The 24,525-nt window shown below is 40.5% G+C and overlaps 2 protein-coding genes across 30 annotated transcripts in view; one reads left to right on the forward strand and one right to left on the reverse strand.

Moving 5' to 3' along the window:
• The window catches only part of epb41l2 (erythrocyte membrane protein band 4.1 like 2), a 52,550-nt gene extending 43,054 nt beyond the window's left edge, over positions 1-9,496 (reverse strand). For 22 of the 25 annotated variants that reach the window (XM_020091740.2, XM_069515622.1, XM_020091739.2 and 19 more), the window contains exon 1: positions 6,294-6,490. The gene's annotated coding sequence lies outside the window, so the exon portion shown is untranslated. Of the gene's footprint in view, positions 1-6,293; positions 6,502-9,194 lie in introns of those variants that run through there. The other 3 variants (XM_069515611.1, XM_020091733.2, XM_069515615.1) reach the window with 2 other exon arrangements.
• itpkb (inositol-trisphosphate 3-kinase B) overlaps positions 1-24,525 on the forward strand; it is a 47,689-nt gene that overhangs the window by 7,136 nt on the left and 16,028 nt on the right. Inside the window, exons 1-5 of one of the 5 annotated variants that reach the window (XM_069515624.1) lie at positions 13,178-13,699; positions 18,463-18,658; positions 18,979-19,123; positions 19,465-19,749; positions 21,013-21,978. In XM_069515624.1, coding sequence (XP_069371725.1) covers positions 18,612-18,658; positions 18,979-19,123; positions 19,465-19,749; positions 21,013-21,978 — 1,443 coding nt within the window. In that variant the 5' untranslated portion in view covers positions 13,178-13,699; positions 18,463-18,611. Of the gene's footprint in view, positions 1-13,177; positions 13,700-14,041; positions 14,171-18,462; positions 18,659-18,978; positions 19,124-19,464; positions 19,750-21,012; positions 21,979-24,525 lie in introns of those variants that run through there. The other 4 variants (XM_069515627.1, XM_069515628.1, XM_069515625.1 and 1 more) reach the window with 4 other exon arrangements.

Consider the following 24,525-nt stretch of genomic DNA (forward strand, 5'->3'; position numbering starts at 1 on the left):
TCGCAAAGGGGGAGTCAACATGGCTGATGCTACAACACATCAGCAGCTCTGATTAGAGTTGATCAGCAGCACTCGTTCTTTGTGATGCAATCATGACACAGCAAAGCACATCACCAACTCACAGCCACCAGCCATTCATTGTCTAACCTTAACCTCTAACTCTAAAATTAGGCAGCGGTCCCCTTGAGAACACCATTAGATGTCCTCATTCTTACAACACCGCTCTGTTTTCTGTTGCATCTTAACTCCAGTCGCACTCTCACCGTGTGAAAAATATCAGCTCTTCTCGGGGGAATGGTCAATGACACAGCCAGACAAATATTTAGGCCCCTTGTATCAGTTAATCCCAGACCAGTGACCCCCCTCACCTCTAACCAGGAAACAGGATGTGTGGCGATGGGGTAACCTGTTGCTCTTAGTTAATCTACCATCTCTGCATCTTTATCTTCAACTCTTATTTTAGTCCCAAACACCATTTGTGTCTGTCAATATAAAAACAGGAAATGACTGAGTTAGGAGCATATCTACTACCATGCTCTCATTGATCAAAAGGAAAACTTAAGTGTTTCTCACACATGGGTTATATGTCAGTAAGCAGAGGGATGAAGTCTGGCCTCCTCCACTTGCTGGCCTTTGTGTGACTTACTTCTGTAACTTAATATGTTCTCTTATAAAAGGTTTCTTTATTCAGTCTTTGAGAAAGGACAGAGTGGGCTCCTGAAGCTTTCCCACCATGCTGCGGGGAGGGGAAAACTTTAGACTCATTGAAATATCTGCCATTGTACGCACTTTATTTACGATTACAAGAAAATAATACAACTTATTGCTTAGTGTCCGGCCTTTTATCTGAGTGTCTGAATTCTGAGGGTACACATTTATTGATGATCACAGGTCTTTAATTCCTAGAACTGTCTCCACAGCCTGTGAACATCCAGAAATTAAAAATTAATCTTGTGTGACACTACAGTGTACAGCACTTCTTTCCAGGTCCAGTATAACTGCTATTTGTCATACTTTGCGTGTGAGGAATTATACAATGATGCCAGTTGTGCACAGCTTTGAGAGCAGTGGTCTGCGTGATGTCTGAGCTGCAGATGACCACATTGTTTGAGCAGTAACTGTCCTGTGTGTTTAGCTGCTGGTGTTTTCTGTTAAGCAAGCCAGCCACTCAGTCCCCTAAGTTGTCCCATTAACATTAAACACACAGACACTGTTACCACATCCTTAGTGTGATCATGCAGGTACACGCCCATGTCATTATTATAAGAGGAAAATATGGCAAGGAAAAATAGAATTCTGGTCAGGAAAAGAGGCAATTTTGACCTGGGAAAATACAAAAGAACTTCAAAAAAGATTAATATTGATAAAAAAGTATTGATAATATATAAAAACCAAAGAAAGATAAAAAAAAAAAAGGGTTAAATAAATCTTTTTGTCAAGCAATTGGTGACAAAGGAAAAATCAATTAATTTTATTATATAATAATAATTTTAATTTATTATTTGTTTATATTTATAATTCATTTTTTATTACATTTTTTAATTTGGAGCTCCATCTCACTGCCCTTATGCTGTATTTTTTTGACCTGTGGGAAAAACCATCTAATGATGCTGCTTTGTCTGAATCCCAACCCCACACATACACACGGTTCACTTGGTTCTTTCGGCTCTTTCCAAAATGTTTTACTAACTTCTGAGCCCCTGAAAAGTGATTAATGAGAACAAGCCAGCAAGTCCACTCTCCCTCTCAACCTTCTTGCCCCAGACACTCCTCTTACTTCCTTTTCCTCCCCTTCCCCTGTGAATCCTCTCTTGTCTTACTCGTGAGCCCTTTAGACCTTTTTATTGACATCCTGAATGAATGATCAAATTAATGAATAGTCAACATGAATGAATTAAATTAATAAGTAAATGAATGATTGATGGATGAATCCATAAATCATGCAATGAAAGAATGAATGACAGTAAATAAATAACTAAGAAAAAAAGAAGTTAAACAAATGAATCAATGACCTGATGGATGATACGTGTTCCACAATAATCACATGACTGCTGAAAATCTCTTGATGGAAAACACAAACCTGAATATTCTATGCTCTTAGTTCGATTACATATTAAAGGAAATACCTTTAATATCTGAATATCTTCATTGTAATTTATCTCACTTTAATTTACAACAGTTTCCTAATTGCTTCTTTGCTTATATTCTTGATCAAACGGATCTGAAGCACTTTCTTTTTTGCTAATCAAACCTCTGTGCCAACATTTCCTAAAGATGGAGCCTTTAAAAGATGATGGCTTGGCAGTGGTCTGCTCAGCTTCTCTCTGTGAGAATGTGACCCTCTGCTGATTAATCTGTTTTTAACTATGTTCGGCCCCCTGCCAAAGCCACAGGCCCACGCTCTCCCCCTCTGTTTTTATTCTATCGCTTCTTTCAGAGCTGGACACTTGCTGGGGAAGGCAGTTTGCCTTCCCTGGATGTAAAATGTTACCCTTTTCTTCTAGTCTCCTCAAACTGGGCATTGACACTCAACAACACACAATTCAAACATACAGTCCAACTCGAGGCTATTTGACTTTGTGAAGCTTGTTGCTTTAACACAATTAAGCCAAATTAACACATTTTATTTATTTTTTGGAGGGCATTCAGCAGACCTCCATCACACACATCCTCAACATCTCTATCCTCCTTTTATTTTTCTACCCCTCATCCCCACCCCATCTCTGTAGCAGTAATAAGATGAGCATTGCATTACAATTTCCATTCATCCATGCCTCTCTGATCTTCCCTGTGTGAATCTGAATCCTGCTGGCCAAGCTGCCCACAAAGCAACAGGCTAATACTCAGCGGTCACGGCTGATCGCTACACTGTAGAATTTGTCCACTTTAGTAATTGTTGTGACCGTCCCGATCTTACAACAATGGGGGAGATATTAAAGCCTTGAAGTGTGCTTTGTGGTTGTAGTGGAGACCACTTTCACAGCCCGGAACAAAGCGGAGAAAATGTGAAGAACTGGATTTGGGGCTTTGTTGGATTGATTTTTAATCCTGTCCACACCACTTTTCTAAAAACGCAGTCGCCGCCAGTCATTCACACTGATGTGGGACAGTAGGACTATCTCAGTGACCCTGAGCTGATGTGACACTTTTTGCTCCTGTTGAACTCACAGGGTCAGGATGAAAATACACACACACACACAGGGATGTTCCCATAGCCTTTCCGAATGATTAGGCAATATCTCTCACCCTCTCTGTCGCTCTCACTCATTCTCTGTTTCACTCTTGCTCGCTTCCTCTCATTTTGTTTCTCCCTTCCCCTCTCTTTCTCCTTTGGTCACTTCATCTCTACTCTCCCAATTTCCTATTTTTTGCCTTACCTGCATTAGTAGTGGTTTAATACAGACGTGACAACGACCAAACTGTTAAGTGATAAAACACTAAGTTAAATTTTTTATTTAGAATTTAATTAGTTACATGAACGGATACGACGATGGCAATATAACATTATATTGTACTCTCATTCTAGCAAACCCAGAGTTAGTTCCAGTTACGATTAATGAGCGGATTCTCCCATCAGAACAAGCAATTAAGGCTTCTCATTAGTGGGATTCACAGAGCCGCCACTGTTCTACTCATCCCCAGAGTCTGAGAATAAACATGGCACTGAAGATCATAGATTAACTTTACACACAGAGAGAGATAGAGGACAGCCTGACAGGAAAAACACACCAGAGTGATACAATGTACATGCTCAATGCAAGTGTCTCCAAGCCAAGAATACTTTCTGCTATCAAACTTTTAATCTGTGCTCAAAAATATCTGTAACCTATATAGAAGTGCACCTATTGTGCTGCTGCTGTACCCACTAACCTGAAACTGTAACACAATATGAAACAAAATACAAAAGCCTTTGTGAGGCAAATCATTTTCAGTTGCTAATGAGACTGTGCAAGAAGAAGTATGAAATAAACCTTGTGGTAACTTGTTCGTCCACAATCGGTGCTGTTGTTGTGTATGACTGCATTATATTGTACTGACATCTCTATGTTTTAACAATTCCTCACTCTGTACTTTTGTCTCTGTGGTCAAACTGAACAGTGATAAAAACTTTTGTAATGTCAACATACTTAAGTAAATACTCCCACCGATACAGTAGAAATGTGGCCGTGTTTGACACATGCCCATAATCCTCACAAATGAAAAATGATAAGACAAGGAAAACTGACGTTACTGTATCTCGTTGGCTGGTCGGCCGGTGAGATGACGGCACTCTTATATAATTTGCTCAGTTCCACAAGGTTCCCAACTCAGCTCTTTTAGGGTCATAGCATCACCCATGGGATTATCCTGATGCAGAGGGTTTATAGTCCCACACTTCATATCCAACTTCCAACCATCATGAGAGAAAATAAAGCACAAGCAGATGTATTGACTATAAGCCCAACACAGTGTGCGCCACCATCACCCCTACCCTTGTGTGCTTTATATCTATCTAACCTACCTTCCCTTCCCTCGGGGGACAAAAGACAAGAAGGCCAACAGGCACCAGAGCTGAGCTGCACTGATTAAGGTGATGAGTACTTAGCCACACAGCCATATAATTAGAGGAAGATATAAGTGCATGGCTAGGTGCCCTAATATTAGTCTGCCTGTGTCAGCCTCAGTAATGCTATGGCACACATCAAACACCTGGAGGATGGTTATTATTAAAGTTCAAGAGAAACTGCTTCAAAAGTATCAGACAGTGTAAAGACTGACAGTGGCACCATACAAGATATTGATTCAATCCATTAGAATGAAATGAGTTAATGTAATCAATATGTTTTTACACACATCAGCACAATCTCAGCTCAGACCAGTCTGCCTGTACTTTGTTGGCTGTCTGAATATCTGTGAAGCACTTGGGGCCTTGACTTCTGTCAATGTATGACTTATATGTGTGTGTGTGTGTGGGAAACGAACACATGTTGAGTACTCGATGTGCTGTGTGTCAGGAGACAAAAAGTAGGATTTTATAACAGAAACTAGGATCCAGACACGCGAGGACCCCTCAGAGCTGAAACAATATTACTGCAGAAAACCCTACAATGTATGGTAAACATCATCCTTTTCATGCATGTGCATTTTAGTGGCTTTGAGAGTTTTAAAATCAATAAATAGTTTCTGATGACAACCTGAAAAAGAAGTTGTTTCACCCTCAAAATCTGTGATGTGGTCAAAATCACATGTTATTTGCATGGTCATTAAAGGGACTTGCGAAGTTTAAAAAAAGTTTCTGATCACAACCCGAAAAAGAACACATTGCTTCCTTGCTGTCTGGTTTGAGTCTTTATAAAGAGAAAACAACTTTTCTGGACGGTGGTCAGACTCAAGTGTAAGTTTCTCACAGCATTTCTGATTTCTCTACAGTGCGACTGAAGTCCTCATTCTTTTAGACATATGTTGATCATGAAACTGACACTCAACACATGCTGCTTTCCCTTCATTCTAATGGGTGCTCTCTTGTAGCCCCAGACCATGTTTGTTCAACCACCAGGAGACAGACTTCAATCAGCGGGGCTGCATTTCTCAGGCATCTATGTAAACACTCCTCCAACCACACTAAACCATGAGAAACGATCCCCACTGGTTCATACGGAGTAAAAACAGCGTGTTCTGGCTTGGCTGCAGCTGAATGAAGCCCTGCACGCAAACGCAACATTGCAACACGCGAAACGACGTAAAATTCAACGTTAAACCCCGAAAACAACCACAAAACCTGCTGTTTGTTTACTTAAGCAGCTAAATGAATCGCCCCGCGCGTAACGCAGACGTACGTCCGAATCGAAATCTGCGTTAGCGTGGCCGAAGAAAATAACCGGTGGAATTCACCTACACCAGGAAATACAACGTAACGCAACACTGCATTGTTAAAAGAAACAAGCCCGATGAAAACACGCTCGTTCCGGGAAAAGCTAGCTAGTCTCCCGTGATGCTAACCACATGAAACCAAACACCGAGCGAGGGAGCGGAGTTGAGGTGATGATAACCGGGATAATGTGGGAGAAGAGAGGCGCCATGGAGCCATGACTACAACCTCGGGAGTAACGGGGTTTCACAGGGAACCATTGTGCCCGTGTGGCCGCTACACAAACCCGCCTCGAGTCGGTGTGGCTGTCGGTTGCAGGTTCGAGCGCCTACCTGGGATTTAAAAAAAAAAACTCTTAACGCAAATAAACGCAGAAAGCGTCGGGGCAGCGGGCGATGTGCGAATCACGTGACGGTAAATGGGTTTAAAATGAAACGTGTGTTACCTGCAGCGATGTCCGAAGATGCGCGTGAGGGGGGAACTTTTCCAGAAACAAAAAACGTGGCCTCTCTCTCTCTCGCTTCTCCTCCAGAAAAACACACACTGTCTCAGTCAGTCTCCAGAAAAACCTCCTGTCCTGAATCTGAGCCCCGCGGAGAGCAGACGTGTCCATCATCCCCCAGCACCCGCCCCATACAGTGAGAAACATCATTTCACCGCCTCTCATTGGCTCGGAGGGATTACTGTATTAGATGCTGGGCTGTGATTGGTCGCCCGCGCTTGTCCACTGGCGTTGGAGGGACTTTCGACGCGGATGTAGAAGCGGTGGTGCGGCGAGGCAGCTCCCTCTACAGATCTAACTGAGCTACTGCAACTGTGTTGTTGGGTTCGTTTATTTGCTCCGATTGTGTTTCCTCTTCTTCCGTTGCAAAATGCATCTCCTCTTTAGGGACCGGAATAGATTCGGTTACTCAACAAATTAAACGGGAAGTTAGCGATGTTGATTGAGACACAAGTTGTGCGTGGTTTGTGCTATTTGAAGGTATTCTTTACGGTGGCCGAGAGAGCTCAACACACTGCAAATTAAGAAAACACGTGCAAATTAAGAAAACAACGTCATCAGTTTGAGGACACGTGCGTTGCAAAAAGTCACAACACATGCAAATATAGAGACACGCTGCAAAACGTCACAATACATGCACATATAGAAATGTGCTGCAAAACGTCACAATACATGCACATATAGAAATATGCTGCAAAAAGTCACAACAATTGCAAATATAGAAATGTGCGTTGCAAAAAGTCACAACAATTGCAAATATAGAAACACAGCTGCAAAACGTCACAACACTTGCAAATATAGAGATGTGCTGCAAAACGTCACAATACATGCAAATATAGAGATGTGCTGCAAAACATCACAACACTTGCAAATATAGAAATGTGCTGCAAAACATCACAACACTTGCAAATATAGAAATGTGCTGCAAAACGTCACAACACTTGCAAATATAGAGATGTGCCGCAAATTGCGAAGACAACAACAGAAATGTTGACCCCAAAAAGTGATAAACTTGGCTGTAGTTCAGCGCATTGCATTTGTTATTATTCTTGCAAACTTTGGTAACCATATTTTCTCAGCCGAGTCATTCCAAACATGAAAACTTTAGACAAGCTGGTGATTGATATACAATGTGGGCCCCTACATAAATAATATTATAAGTATTTGAATCCTAACCTCAATGTTTGATATACACTGCATATGAACATTAATGGTATCCTGTTGATGAAGCTACCTTTAGTAACTGCTCTGTAAATCGCAGCATAAAATAATTTTCATTTCTCAGCACTGATGAGATTAACAGCTTTTAAAGGCCACTTTTCAGAAATGATTGTAATGTGAGTGTATCTGTAAGATTGATGAAACAAGAAGAAAGTCCTGCCACATATAATGACAGTGTTTATAGACTGCATATCTTTGGTCACGTGTGGGAATGTAAGTAACCAATAGACGTAAAAATTCATAGCAGATTACAGTTGATGCTTAACATCAGTGTTAAACATTCACACCTAAAATATCTGATGAAACTGGGTACATTAACTGATTATTTGAGTATGTTGAAAACTTCTTCCTCACTCAGTTATTCACACACACAAAAAGGACACTGCTCAATGCATTGTATAAGACATGGCTACTGTGCACACACAAAAACAGGCGCACACACACACACACACCTTTGTATACAGACCCGCACCCAGATTAGAGAAGCTCAACTAATTGGCTTATAGTGTAAGGCAGCGTGGAGATTGTACATGTAGGAAAGAGGAGTAAACAACCACAAACTAACAACGCCTATGTGTCATTGAATAAAACAACTGTATGCAGGAGAAAGTTTAACAAGTGAAATACTGATATTAAAACTTTGTGGGACGTAATTTGAACAGGAAGGAGTATTTTCGATGGTAACAAATCAGTCATCGTATTTTGCACTCTGATGTGGATCCACAGCCACAAATCAAGTTTCCAGGAAGTGCGTTTAAAAGGACTCACCACAATCAGAAGGTCCAGCAGAGAAGCAGGTCACAGTGGGCCAGAGGAGCGGGCACACACAAACACACAGAGGGGCACAAGCACAGGAAATCCAACATTGGAGTTTATTTCACATCACATCAACATTATCACACAGCAGCGACTCAACTGAAACTCAAGGTTAAGTAATGAGGGATAATGAGAACGTGCCATGCAACAACATTACATGCAAACATTCTGCTTTAAACTACCGTTATGATCCTGACGTTGTGATGAGGCTGACAGTGGGAGAATAAAATCCACTAGATTTTAATCGGTGACTGTGTTCAGCCAATTTGCTCATCAGTGAAAGTGACACAGCTAATTCCTATTCACCCCTGACTCCTGAACACCGGAGGCATCCAGAGCAAAAAAACAACACAACAGCACACAGATGATCATCCTTCAATGTCGTGACAGAGGCCGGTATTAATCTAAAGCCATCTATCTAGCTACATGTGAGCAGAATGACCCACAGAAGAAGTTTAATCACACAAATGACATAGAGGTAAGAGAATTAAAGTCACCTCCCTGTCACCTTTTTGTTTCGTTAGCCCTTGGGTTGAATTGTAACCCGCTGAAGAGGAAGTAGCCAGAACAGATTGACTTTTATCAGCCTCCGTTTGGACCATAGTAAACATCCTCAGAGGACAATCTGCTCACTATTTACAAATCTGCTCCATAAATGTTTTTTTTTTACTTTCTATACCTGCATAAAACTAACTGTAAAGTGATTTTCTCTTTGACAGTTTGAATGCTAAAAACAACACCATACAGTTACTCCTCCATGCTTTTCTAGATCTCTAATAACAAATAAAAGAAAACAGAAAAATGTACCTGATTATAAAAGGTCCAGTATTGTGGTAACACTCAGAGGTTAACACACGTCTCGACTCTACACCTAATCAGCCTGATCTGATCTATCTCTCTCTCTCTCTCCTCGCTATGTCTCTCCACCTCTGTGACTCCTGCTCTGTCGTGCACTATACTGTAGAATACTAAGCCAATATATATATAAGATAGCCCTGACAGCCCGTAGGCCCAAAGCGTGGAGCTGATCAGCCTGGTTAACAGACTAACAGTAACAGACCTGGCTCTCAGGAACAAGTGTCCTGTACAGCGAGTGAGCTACAGAGGGCTAGCTGTCCGGTTTCCTCCATACAGGCATGAGATCAAGCCGGTACAGATTCTGTGGAGGATTAGCAGCGAGTCCTCCTGAGGGGAATTACCCTGACACAGCCATCTGGACAGCCAAACATGGTCCAGAACAACTATCATCCCGCAGAAACTCTGCGCTCAGCAGAACTAAGGCACCACTCAACCCTGAAAACCTGTATCCTGGTGCAAATGCAATAAATTGTGACCCAGGCAACAGGTACCTGTTATCTGTGGTCAGCAGTGGAAGAGGTTGCTGATGCTATAATGCTATTTTTTATACCAATGAACCTTTTAAGATTATGTTGTATTTAAAACAATCTTATGCACAAACCCATTGTTTGTGCCACTATTCAAACATATATTTAGAAATAAATCTCCACAGTTGCTGTATACACATAAACACATGCATAACAGTGCACAACCAGTCTGAAGGCATGCACAAGCTTTTGCACTAAAACAATACGATGCACATCACACATATCAAGTTGCATCTTACCCAATGAGTATTCTCCTGCATGTCCCTCTTCACGTCTCAAACAAATACTAAGACATCGGACAAATGCACCTCTCCTATGCCTCACATCTTCGTTTTATAAAATGTCAGCCTCCAGCTCTCCGACTCCCCGTTTACCCAAGGTGTCTTTTTGTGTTTTGTTGTAACTCTAAACTCCAGCATCAGGTTTCAAGTGAAGAACGGAGAAAGAGAGAGGAGGAGGCAGAACCTCTCACACAGACACAACCTGATGGACAGATTAATAGAAACAGGTTGATGATTGTCAGGAATATAAAAAATATATAAGAAGACAAGAAAAACAGAGAGCAGGGTTTTCTGCAGGCAGCACCCATGGGTGGCACCATTACCTTATCACTAATAAGATGATGTCACGGTGCATGTTCAAGATTGTCCAGCCATGTGTGGGTGTGTGTTTACAGTGTGTCTTGAATTAAGAAAGCTCAAACAGGGAAATACAACAATGTTTGTTTTGTGTGAGTGTAATATATGTATTACCTCACTCAGCTCCAACCCATAAATTATAAACACAGAATGGCTCTGTGTTGTTATATTGACTCTATGAATGGAACGTTTGATCTCTTGCAGAATTATTGGGGAAGATGTCCTTGTCTCTTGCATAAATTCTCCTCAGGAAAAATCACATCTGAATCATAAAAAAACCTAAGGGATGAAAAAAATCAGACTCCAACACTTTCTCGCATATTTAAAAAATGTATAAATGATAACCTCAAGTATAACAACATGTTTTGCAAATATCCATTATCAGCATGTTATAGGTTAGAAAACCCCTGATGCACTGCAAAACAATTCAAGTCAAATCAAGCAGTTGTTTTCGCATTATATTTAACTTAAAATGTTACTGCACACATATAGTGTGTTTGTGCACAAAGTTTGAATTTCTTTCTTTTACATGTTGAGAACAAATTTTTCCTGAGCCTTAACATGAGCTGCCAATATTCGATACCTAATACTGATTACCACTAGAGGGCAGCATCAGCTCTTTGCATTGACAGAAACACATTTGAATCCATGACAGATGAGGCAAACACTGAGCTTTAGCTTCACTTCAGTCTGACCACGTGTTAAAAAGATAGACTAATCTTAAAAACATTGTGATGTATGTGAGGAAGAGGAGGGAGATTATCTTCATTTACAAAAAATAAAGTTTTGAACATATTTATTTGTGAGAAGAGCCTCATTCTTCTCTGGCTTTGATCTTCTTTGCATTCCTTCACGCTCAACACAAAGTCCCCCAATCATGCTGAAGCCTTCCTGGAAAAAAATGTGAAGAATTTTGTGTTTTTCATACCAGGAGAGCAAAGAGGAAAGTTCTTTGCTCACCCCAGCTTTGTACAGTAGCTGATGATTAGAGTAAGACATCCTCAGAACATTTCATAAAATGTCACCGTTACAAAATTAAATCTTAAAAATGGTTGTGTACATTTTACTTGCAGCTAATGCGAAACTATCCGAACTTTACAGCACTTCATTACTGTGGCAAATGATCATTACTTAATTGCGATGAATGTAATAACTCACACCTACATAGTATATGAGAAAAATAAGTAAGCTGTTGCATCCCTGGTATAATGTTCAGTGTGCAGGATTTAGTGACATCTAGTGTTGCAGTGTCACATTGCAACCAACTGTTCCCCTCACCCCTCCGTTCCCATTCTGGGAGACTTCAGAAACATGGCGGCGCAACATGGCGAACTTTGAGGACCTGCTCGTTATGTAGATTTGAATGGTAAATTCTAAGATAATGAAATTATACATATAACAATTCTTAGTTTATACATCAATGAAAACATGAATCTATTAATTCAATCTTACACTTGGGACCTTTAAAATTGAATAATGCTTTTAATTCCCATCTTTGAAATGTCTTTTTTTCAAACTTTTTTGTTGTGGAAATTTGCTAAATTTGAATTTCCCTTTTAAGATTTCAGTTTATTATCAGTTTCACTATGACTGCTTTGATTCAACTGAGCAGATGTAGGCAGATGTGACACCATTGCCTCAACATGTGGATATAATTACTGATCAGCAGATTAATGACACTGTCCAGTTCTGTTTATTTCACTTTGAAGATATTTCCAATCGCAGTTCCCGTCGGTTCTATTCCAAATAATATCAGAGGTTGAGGCCAGATTTTCCCAGCAGCCACCTGTCATCCAGACTCTCCCCCCACACATAACAGACAAACTTGACATGAGTGTTTCCTGTCTCAAGTGGAAACACTGGAGAGAATCTTATGCTCCGGTATCCATGGTAACAAGCTGATCTTTTGCCGCAACGTCCACAACAACCACTGACTCAGAGGTTTTTTGTCTTGGTGGGATTTTGGTTTCCATGTGACTTCCCGACACATTCCCCAACATCTACAGTCCACAAACACTCAAGAGCTGTGTCGGTCCTGAGAGTCTGAAAACAATTGGAGCATTTACCGTCAGTATGAATATTATTCATCAAGAAATCCTTCTGCAAGTTCCTCAAGCTGCTCCTTCTACGTTCATCTACACCTGTGGTCAACATCTCCACCCAAACTCCCTCTCATCTGACTTTCTAGAGTGCTAGTGTCCTTTGAGTTAAACCCTGGAAGACATTATGTTTGCTCTCATCTCACCTTGAGTTTTGCAAAAACTATTCAAGCAGTATTGGTTTGAATTGGTCTCACTCACAAAAATACGTTATAAATCTGTTTTAAGATATTTTTCAAGCTACCTTTTCCAGCAGTTGAACAAATTGTATCTTATCTTATCTAATTTTATCTTATCTTATCTTATATTATCTCATTTGATCTTATATTATCTCATTTTATCTTATCTAATTTTATCTTATATTATCTAATTTTATCTTATCTAATTTTATCTTATCTCATTTTCTCATAGTTTAGGTTATGGTATACAAATACATTTTTATTAAACTCATTTGAGTTATAGAAAAAACAAAACACACAATATACTCACACACACACACACACACACACACACACACACACAGGTTTGTGCACGCGCTTGCGTTTATGTGTGAGGGTTTCCCCGCACGTGCGTGTTTGAGCAAGTTAAACAGTGAAGCAGAAAGAGAGAGAGTGAGTTAGAGAGAGATAGATAGAGAGAGAGAGAGAGAGAGAGAGAGTCCTGTCGCTTCCGGCTTCACGCGCAGACCAACTCTCTACTACGAGCTGAGAGGAGCTCGCGCTGCGCATGTCAACAGAAAACTCCGGTAAAAAAACCCACAACAAGTTTATTTCTCCAGAGAACAAAGTGTGACCCGAGTGTGACAGGACCTCTCGGCTCGGCTCGGCTCCGATCACCTCCGAAGTTCACCCGAGACAGAGAGGGAGAGTAAAGAAGAGGAGAGTTGCTGGAGAGGGAGAGAGACATTTTGAAATCTTCTGTGGAGGAGGAGGAGGTGAAGAAGAAGAAGAAGTCAGAAGAACCGGCAGCAACGTCGAACGAGTTTTTCTCTGTGCTTATAAGAAGAAAGAGCGAATGAGAAGAAGAGAGTGAGAAGTTTCTGGTGAACTAGTGTGACAGAGGGAGGAGAGGAGAGGAGAGAGGAGAGTTATCTTCGGGTTTTACTGTTTGGTTTCTGCCTGCAACATCACTCACAGCAGTAAAGAGAAGAAGAAGAAGAAGAAGCAGCTTTGCAGGCTGACGAGGCTCAGGTAAGAAACCCAGCTCCTCCATCCATCCATGCAGGTCATAAAGTTTATCAAAGTTATTAAACTATATCAACACATGCACATGCAGAGGCAGCAGAGTTAATGTCAGGAGGTGTTTAATAGACCTGCTCTTTGTTTTATACTATGTGTTGAAACCTGAGCTGCAAGGAGAGTTATCATTTCTACCCCCTCATCTTATCTCTTGAGGTTTAACTCGGAGCAACTGTATTTATGCTGAAGACCTGAAACTCAAATATTGACTTCCAAATAACTGAAGCTCAGGTTTTTCCAGATTTTCTGCAAATTGTCCCCTCGGCTGAGCAAATGTGTCTGCTGTTTGCTCCTAAAAGCCAGAACACAGGAGGAGACACAGGGTTCGACAAGGACTCTGTTAGACTCAACAAATTGCTATTTTCAACTTGCAACCACGCACAGCCAAAACAGGAGCAGCTGCAGGAACACTGTGAGGACTAGGTAATTAGATTACATTGTTTTTAGGAAACCAACCAATAATTATTCTCATTAGGAAACAATCTGCTGGTTGTTTTTCTTGATTAGGGCTGGGTGATACAGCCACAAATTTAATTAAGATAAAAAAAATAGATCATATATATATATATATACACATAAAAATAATATTTTTTGTTGTGTATCACTCAGCCGTATTCTCCATTACTCAATTCATACGGTTCTGTCCTTCACATTGTTTTCAGACGTCATGACATTCTTGTTTTGTCTGTCAAATTGTCTAAAACCTAAAACAGAGGAAAAACAGCACATCATCATACTGGAAAAGAAGGAATAAACTTTTTTTTTGTTGCTATTATTAACTTTAAAAAATGACTTAAAATAATAATCCAAACTGTTGCAGGTTGTTTTTTTGTCAATAATCCAAAAATGAATTGACTGACCAGTTGCTGCAGCCCTAGATATTGATAATCCTTTTCGGCCGTTGTTCCTTTCTTCCTTTTTGGAACCACTGATCTTTAGGTGTGGCTATTTTTGATTTAGGCCATCTGATTGGAGTGAGCGAAATGAAAATCCTCTGTTGAAGTGGGTGTCTTTATTTTTTTGTGCAATATTGATATATAATGTGGTTATAGTTATGTTTCCAGAGCCTCATGTGATATGGTTTTATTACCAGACAGATCTATTGAAATTTCTTTCTAAAAAACTATGCTAACAATTATGCAATAATCAATTAAAGTATTGACTTAATGTAATATAATACTCCCAGAGATTTACAATGAAAGTAATTCATATCATGTACTATTAATCAAAACACCCACAGACAAATGTGTACCCTCTAATTTTAATGTCATTATATCATCCTATACACAACAACCTTATTGTGTTGATTTCAAATAACAATCATCAACATCTTCCAAATGTTTTAGTCATGTGAGTTGTTTCTATTCCATGAACTGTACGTAGGTTTGTTGCCCACTTGTGTAGGCAAGTGGACAGTTTGAATAATCACACAGTCCCACTCAATCCGACACAAGGCTGCAGTGAAACACACAACATTTTGAGGTAGTTAAAATATCTGCAGTTTTTGCAGCATTTGTTTATATTTTGCTCTGTTTTTATCTCAGTTGCCACTTTTGTTCCGGTAAGGAGAGTGTTTTCTTTTTTAAAGTTCATGATTATGACACATCTGCACAGTCATGGTCAGAGTGGTGGTTCATTTCCCTGCATCATGGCTGTTGTTGTTTGGGGTTAATACGATATAATGTCTTAATGATAATGTTGGAATGTCATCAAGTTATCTCAATGGAAAATACTATTATATAAAGGGAGGTGGAGATTCACATATACACATCATTGTAGCTTTTCCAATGCTTCTCTCTTCTCCTCTATTTCCCTCCAAGAAATATACTGCACCAGTTTGGAAGTGGCACCAGTGCCATTGCTATACTCTGTTGTATTTAGTCTCATTGTTTTAAGCCCTAATGAAAAAGCTTTAATTGTTAGATAGACTTTAAAGCTTCAGATTGCCTAGTGATGAGACACTTTTTGCGAAATATCTCAGTTTACAACCTTTTACTATTTTGTTCTGTGAAACTTTGATGATTTCTCTGTGGGAAAATAGTTCTTCAGTGCACAGAGAGAACAAGTCTTGGTGGCTGGTGCTGTTCTACTGCAGCAACTGAGCCTTTTCACAGAAAGTAAATCCACTACTTGTGCATGAAAGACTCAGAATAGACAACTGAACCAAAATAGCCTGTAAACACCTCTCTTTCCTCTCTCTCGCTCTTCATTCCTTCACCCAGTTCTTTCAGTCCTCTCCTGTGCTCCCTCTCCCTCTTTTTGTCCTTGTTATTCTTCTCTCTTTCTCTCTCTCAGACCTTCCTCTTGTGGCCTTTGGTTGTTTTTTTCCTTTGAATCTTTTTGGTTGTCATCTTATTAGCAGAGAGAAGTGATTATGCAGTGTAAAAGAAGCAGCACTGTTAGGCCACGCAAGAGACGAGCCATTCAGACAGCTTCCTGCCTCTGTCTATCTGCATCACCCCCCCAACAAGGAAATCCCATGTTTACCCCCCTTATTTCTTGGCCCTAATGTCTTAAGTGCAATCAGAACACATCCCTGGACGTTTTGCTGGAAGCTCAACATATGACAAGGCCACTGATCTATTTGAACAAGCGGAGGTCTGAGCTGGAAAACAACTACAAAACCTCTTGCTCTAGTTTAGCTAAGCTCTGCAAATAGAAGTGATCACACTGTGTGAAATAAACACAAGTTTCTTACTATGTTTGAATCCGATGCAAACACATTTCAAGGGCAATTTACTGAAACACACAAAAAATCTCAGTGTTTTTACCCTAATGATGAGATGATGACTTTCCATTGAAATCTATTTTATAAAAACAGATTTCTCTGTGGTTACAGCTCTGCACATAGTTAGTCAGCAACTTACTCATTCTTGTTACCTCCAGCAAAGATGTTGTGTTTTCATCAGTGTTTGTCTGTCAGTTAGTAGCATTTCACAAAAACTACTGGACGGCTTTCCATTAAACCTGATTGAAGGATGTGCTGTTTTTTGATATTTTCTCCAGTTTCCCAGGGATTAATTGATCGATCGTTATTGGGAAAAAAAAAAAAATCATAAGTCTGTGCATTTTGGTTCAGCTTGATTGAATTCAAGGGGCGGTTGGGCCTTGGTGGATGTAAGAGCTCGAACAAGTGCCATTCGAGTTATATGGTGAATGAAACATATTGTAAGCACGTTTGTTTGAACAGCACATTTCTACAACAAGGGAATTCAAATTTACACAATATATAAATGTCATCATAACAAATTGTCAAGTCAACAGAGGACGATACAAAAATTAAGTATTTCAAAAAATTAAAAAGTGGAGTTACACAGAGAGTTAAAAATAGATATATAAAATAAGAAATAAATTAACACTGCATGTTATGGAAATAATTATTTGATTGCAGAGTTATCTGTCATCAAATCTAAGGTGTTGGACATTCCTGCAGTAGGACTCTTAATGCTTTTAATGAATTTGCAAACTCGTTATTGGAAAGTGAGACGTTTCTAAGCTCTGTCGATCTCTGAGTATTGCACACCAGCTGCTAGCCGCTGTTCCATAGAACAGTGAATCCTATTTGCATAACTATTAATTCTACAAGCTGTTGCTCTTGTTCATAAACATATAGAAAATGAACCTATTCATGTAAAGCACTAAAATGAGGATCAACTGCTGCATTCAGTTGCAGTATTACTGGAGCCTGAATGTGTTATTTTTAATTTGCAGTAATGTTGGAGTAACGTTTTGATTCAGGGGTCAAAATGACAGGTTTTGGTTCCTGTATGTGACTGACGAGAACACTATGAACACGGCTGCATGGAAAATCAAGAAGCAAATTGTTCCATGCTCATAAAGCATCATCCAGCTAAAATGTTCTACATTAAAATGTTTGAAGAAAAGTACGAGCACCTCCTTAAGCATGAAAAAAACTTGAATCTGAGTAAAGGTTGAGGAGATTCTGTAGCTGAGCTGTAGCCTTTAACTTTCCCTAGCATTTCTTCTTCTGCAGCTTTTAATACGTTTGTCTCACCCTGTCTTTGCCTCATTTTCTTGCTCTTCTCCATGTGCTTCCCTCATTCACTTTCTCCCAGAGAGAACGTTACCTTAAAAGTTATTTTATTTTTAGACGGAACAGGGTCAAACAGAGCAGAGGACTGTGAGAGTTGGTTCAAGCTGAACCCTGAACCACTGTCTTGCTCGGTCTTTCAGAATAAAGACATGTTGTATATGTTAAAAGAAGAGCAACATGTTAATACAGTGAAATGTGTAAAACTCAACAGGGTTTCAATGAGAGTGTGGTTGGAAAGGAAGGGATGAGACTACAGCTGAGAAGGCTCTGTTATAAAACAGTTGTTTCATTCAAATAAGCATTGTGAAAACCTCTGCTTTTCTGGAACATTGAAAGAGGAGAGGGAAAACAATTTCTCGTGACAGAAGCATTACCTCACCATAACCTTATTCATCCCTCTCCCCCTCTCCATCCCTCTGGCTGACTCGTCATTTCTTTCGTTTTATTCCCAGTGTGAACAATGATATCTTTTATTTTGGGATAACAGCAGGATGACGTGAATAATCTTCTTTTCCATGATGGACTTCCAGTGTCTGTTCCCAGTTTAGTGTCTTGATACTCACTCTACCAACTTTCCAGTTCATTTGTCTCACTGTCTTTAAATACTCCGACAGGCACAATATTGTATAACAAACTTTCCTGGCCCCTTCTCATTTTCCAGTGGTGGGCACAGATTTTCTGGTGTGGAGCTCCTGCTGCTGACTGAATGCAGAGGAAAAACTGAAAGCTGATCTCCAGACCTCCCTGCAGCTTCAGGGGAGATTGTCAGATGTGTACCCAACACTCTAAGCCCCTGGCCTGGCCGAGGGGATGGCAGCCTCTGCCCTGAACCTGAACGGCCTGGGAGTCATGAACAGGTCAGTTGCTGTTTTTAGTTGGGGAAATGCTTTAAATATAATTGCTTCTTATGGTCGGACTGGTCTTTATTTTTAATGCATTACATAGTGATTAACAAAGCTTTGTTGATTCACTTATAAGGATGCATAAAATGTTGTCGTCTTTTATCTGCAATCCAAGCTTTGACGCAAGTTTATCATAATCAAATTACATATGGCCCATGTGATTCATTTTCAGTCCTATTGCTTAGACATGGTCTTTTATAATAGGGCATTAATATTCTTACATTTTCTATATAACTTACTTATTATTTGTGTATTTTTTCCTCTCCTCTTTTCAGCAGTAATCAGTTTCACACCCAGTCAGGCTCCTCTAGTACCACCTCGCGAACTAGTCCCGTCGCCCGACCGGTGCTGCCGGTTCCAGATCGGAGCACCTACTGCCAGTTACTGGGTGGGGGTCTCTACAGCCCTACCAGCCCAAAGGTATCTTAATCTCCTTATCCTTAATTACCAAATCTAACCATTAAATGTTCTCCAGTTGTTCGTCATCTGTGCTAAAGTAAAATAAACATATGTCATTAAAATTTGTAATACTAAAACTACAGTAAGTGGTTGAGGTTTCTTTTTAAGGGGTTAGAAAAATATCTAGCTTAGTGTGAAACACAGGCCAACCTTTATAATTTCGAAATATTTTTTTTCTATCCATGCAATTTCAATATTTCAAAATCATATATGTGCCATATAGTCACACCCTGTATTTTTTGTTTACATTGTACATTTCCAGTTAATATGAATGAATCATTTTTTACTTGTCTGTCTGCTAGACGAGCCCCCCACCCTTCAGTCAAACCTTTGCCTTTCCCACTTCATCCTCGCTCTGCCCTAGCCCCTCCCCTCGTGCTCGCTCACCCTCCCCGCGGAGTCCGGAGCTTCTGGGAGTCAATGTGGGCCAGCGGGTCCGGCGCCTGAGCTCACCCAGCGGTGAGGAGAGCGGTGAAGGAGACGGGCTGGACGAGAGGGGAGGAGAGACGGGAGAGGGGGGCAGGCGAGAGGAGAGGAGACGCCAGGCGCAGCTGCTGCAAATCAGCAGAGAGCTGCAGAACGTTGAGGTTCGTCTACACATCTGTATTTTCTCTACTCCTCTTTGTCTGTCTTAATCTCTCTATCATCAGGCTTTATCTAAAAATACAGTCACTGAGCAAACTCCCAGGGATTTCCTTCTTTTTCTCAATTTGCTGGGCAAGTCAGAACGGCAACTCTCACCCAGCTCACATGTGATGATCCCAAAACACAACTGTCAGTCAAGCTTTAAAAGCTGAGCAGAACAGAAGTTCAGGGTAAACCAGAGTTCATCTTCAGTTAAATTCATACTCGGCTGTGTCTTTCACTGCAGGTTTGAATGTATGCAGCTAGAAGTAATTTGAGGTTCAACTATCATGCAAACTCTAGAAATCTTGTAATCAAGTTCATATGACTTTATTATGAGGCCTGGATTGTTTGAAACTTTGTCAAGTTAATAATATGCAATGATTATGAACATTTGTTTTTTAGGTTTAGTATTGACTCGGATAATTTTGGGTTTAAATTTCATGTACAGCATTGAAATATTGTATTATCATAACTAGTGCAGTGGCTGTTCTAAACCTGCCTGTTTGGAATGGGCTGTTTGCTTGGCCTATGGTGATGCTGGTTGCAGCTTTCATTATGAGACTGTAAAAGTGACCTGCAGTAATTCAGCCACAGCAAGTAAAGACCGGCAGCAGGACTGAGTCCACAGAACCCTGAAGCTGCACCCACACTGCTGCACAAAGAGCTGTTCAACTTTTTTCTCAAAGTTCAGTGAAGCTCAACTCAATTCAGAACCCCGAACTGGAGAATCAGTCGTTGTTTCCATTGTCATGAATGCACCCGTGTCACGAACATACTGATGTCACTTATGGTAGTGAGTCGAGGAGCTGCTGCAACATAGCGCTGGTTGTCTGTTTATCCAAAGTTTATTAATATTGAAGGTATTATTTTTTTAATTTAAAAATTATATTTATTAATTGCAAATTGCACCAAATTGGACACTTCTTTTCTTAGTCCTTTGATATTAGACATGCCATGTGTGAAGTTGATAAGAGGAACTGTTCTTGAGATACATTTAGTACATTAAAGTTTGGGTTAATTGAATTAATTTTAGTTTCATATTTGAATATTTTTTGTGTTGAGCTGAAAGCCAACTGACTTTACTTTCTGTAAAACTGCAGACAGTCACACGCAGAGTTTGTGTCTTGCCAACTGTTCTTTTTTTCAAAACAGTATTGCCAAACAAGGGAAAACGCCAGAAACAGCAGCTGTGTCTCTACAATAATTCTCTATGTGTCTTTCAGGTCAGGGGAAAAGTTGGCATTTTCGAGGCCCACATTTCCGGGATTCGTGCCCAGGTGCTTAATAGCGAGCTCCAGCGCAGCCCTCGATCTCCGAGACGATCAACATCACATCCCGGCCAAGGGAACACAGCTCTTACATGCCCAATGACCCAGCCGCAAGAGAGTCAAGTTCCCTGTGTTGTCCAAAATGGTAGAGAAAAGGGAGAAGAAGTAATGGCAGGAGAAAGGAGAGAAGGAGGAAGGAACGACAGCAGTGATACACAAATGAACGCTGAGAATAAGACGCTGATTGGTCAAAATGGCCGCCATTCAGAAACAGTGATGCAAACTCCTTGTTCAGATGGGTCGTTTGTTGTTCAGGGTTCCCTTGAGGCTTGCGACCCAAATGCAAAAACAGACAGAGAGAAACAGGAGGGAGAAATTCTGGGACCAAGTGAGGGAGAAAAAGACAGAAGGGAGGGAGAAAACAAACAAATTCTGGATGTTGAAAGAGAACGGACAGAGGAAGAGGTGAGAGATGAGAAAGAGAACTGGTTGTGTCCCGAGATGCTCCAGACAGAGGCAAACAGGCCGGAGGTTAACCCTGAAACCGCTGCTTTGTGTCAGGCACGAAGCAGTGAGCGCTCCCCTTGTTTGGACATCCCCAATCAGACCTCCAACCACTTTCTCTCCATCCCACCATCCATCCCTGCAGTCATAATAACTGACCACGGCTTGGAGAGCCAGCTTCAAACTTCTGAAGGCCCAGGCTCAGACCAGGGAATATGCTGCACCCCTAGTCCCGGTTCCAGCCCTGTCCCTGGGCCAAACTTCTCCACACGCTCCCTCAGGAAGCTTTCGTCCTCCTCTGCCTCATCAGCCGGTTTCTCCTCATCTTGGGAGGAGTCGGAGGAGGATATTTCCAGTGATACAGAGAAAGGGGAGCAGCTTCTCAACCCTGCAGTCCTCAGTTCTCAACAGAAAGCAGTAAGTAGAGTGTGTCTGTTAGTGTGTTTGAATGGCAGTGAATATTTTGCACATGGAAATTCAAGTAGATTAATTATCTGTAAAAGTTAAGGGATATACTTTAAGGTTTTCACACGAACAACTTGGCTCTAGGAAGGTCTGTTAGTTTTTCGGTCGACCACTTTGATCCAAACTGAAATATCGTGAGATGGATTATCACGAAATTTAGTCCAGACATTCATAGTCCCCAGAGGATACAGCTTTCAGCTATCACCTAGAGCGGCCAGTAGACCAGACTTTTACCCATCTCTTTTGTCCCTGTGCCCGGGAGAAGTAACATCATACAATGTAGATATCTGTAGTTTCTCACCAACTCTCAAGTCTCCTCCTAAAATTTAAAAATATAGAAACTGCAGGATAGTGATCGGTGAAGATCTTGGAAAAGGTTTGTCTTGACATAGCTCTCTGTTATCAATTACACCTCAGAATGTGTGTCTGGCAGTGTGTATATATGAGTCGTGTGTTTGAATCTGCCCGTGCATGTTGGCGGGTGCTCCTGTGTCAAATTGGCCTGAGCTCTCTCTCCCTGAGTGAGGGTTGACATTCACAGTAACAAAGCTTGCTCTGTGCCCTGACCTGTGTGTGTGTATGTAGGTGTGTTGTTTTTTTTTTGCAATGTGTGGGTAATGGTAGTGTGTGTGTGTGTGTGTGTGAGAGAGAGACCGCGGGTGATAGAAAAATGGAAAGCAAGAGAATTTGCCAGTCACACACACTTAGGCTTTGCCTGCATTTGGATGCAGTTCAAAGAGGAGGCTGAGACCTCTGTGTGTGTGTGTGTGTGTGTGTGTGTGTGTGTGTGTGTGTGTGTGTGTGTGTGTGTGTGTGTTTTTATTTGTAGCCAGCTTAAGTCCACGAGGCCATCTCACTTCTGCTTTGAAACATTAGATTTAATGCAGGATTGTATAACTGATTTTTAAAAGTTTTTCTGAACATTGTGTAAGTCCCAAAAGTGTCCTTCTTTTTTTCCCATGACTTCTTGCTACAGGAAGTGTTTCTTCCTGGAATTTAAGTGTTTGCACTGTATAATTCCAGTCCGCATGAATATTGTATGAGCTTAAAACACATTTAGATACACGCCCAATTATCAACACAGCATATTTGGAGATATGGCAAGTATTACATTTTCAAATTTTCTTATAAGCAGCGGCAAAGAAGACAGAAATAAGTGGAAGACATAGCAAGTCAATGTGCTCAAGATTAATTTGTTGATGGATGCAGTTTTCTTGCATCTTTATTCGAATGATTCGTCCCTGAATCTAAGTCTCAGCTCTCCCTTGGGACACAGATGACAGACGATTTGTTTAAATTGCTTTGGCTGGTGAATTTGAATAGTGTTTGTGTCGCTCTTTGCATATTTCCACAATTCTTTTTCTTCACTTTATGCAGGAGATAGAAGCTCCTGATGGAAGCTGCAGCTGACAGGACAGGGTTTATAGTGAAAGCCTGGTTGAGCCACATCACAGCACATAGATGTCAAACATGTTAGTTATTCATGTTCTTGTCTGTAGCTTGTCACAGTTCCTGATCCGTGTAGTTTAAGGAAGCCTGTGGTGTGTGTATGTTTGTGTGTGTGTGTGTGCAAGAGGCAAACATGCAGAAACACATAAAGCATGCTCGCTCGTGTGGGAGGTATGTAGGAGAAGAGAAGAGGGAGAAGAGGATTGATACTGAGAGACATAGACAGAGAGAATAGAGTGTGAGGGAAAGAAAGAGCAGGGAAATGTTCGATATATACTGCAGCCATGTTGTCTTAATTATGACATACAGGAGACAAGTCTTCTCATGGCTTTTATCACAGGAGAAACTCAATTAAATCAATTAAATATGATTTGTCATTCTGTCAGACATTTAAAGATATCATTTGTAACAATTCTTCATTAAAATGTCTAAAGACAACTCGACCTATGTTTTATATTGTGTTGACTTGTGTACTTGCATTATCAAAATATTAAAACCCCGACAAATCAGCAATTTCATTCAAGGTAACGGGACGTTTCATTTGTTTTTTAACAGCATCAGATCCTGGTTACCCGTGACTTTGTCCATCTTTGCTGGAACCTTCAGGGCAAATGTTCTATGACGAAGCAGAAACACGCTGCTATAAAGTTAGCCAGTTAGCTGCTTTTTCCTTCCATCCTTTCAATTGGTCATGATTAACCATTGACGTTTGCTGTGTAACGTGATTAAAATACATGATCTCTTCCATGAACATTATTTGCACCAGGTCGTTTCATGATGTCATCAAATTAGGTCTTTTGTAATTGTTTAGATTGAGAGACCCCTAGTAGCCGATATTGTACATGTAAAGATAAAAATAAATAAACTTAAGTTGCTTAAGTTTAGCTCTTGTGCTGCTACTCAGACACTGAAAAATAAAAAAAGGTATAAACCCAGAGCTTCCTGCAGAATACATTCATCGTACTCAAAGGTTTAGAGTTTGTATCTAAGAGTTCAATGTGGATGCATTTGGCTGACTTCACCATTCACAGTAATGCTCCTCTGTCACAG

This window comes from Paralichthys olivaceus, chromosome 19 (genome assembly GCF_024713975.1).
Source record: "Paralichthys olivaceus isolate ysfri-2021 chromosome 19, ASM2471397v2, whole genome shotgun sequence".
In the NCBI taxonomy this organism is placed as follows: domain Eukaryota; kingdom Metazoa; phylum Chordata; class Actinopteri; order Pleuronectiformes; family Paralichthyidae; genus Paralichthys; species Paralichthys olivaceus.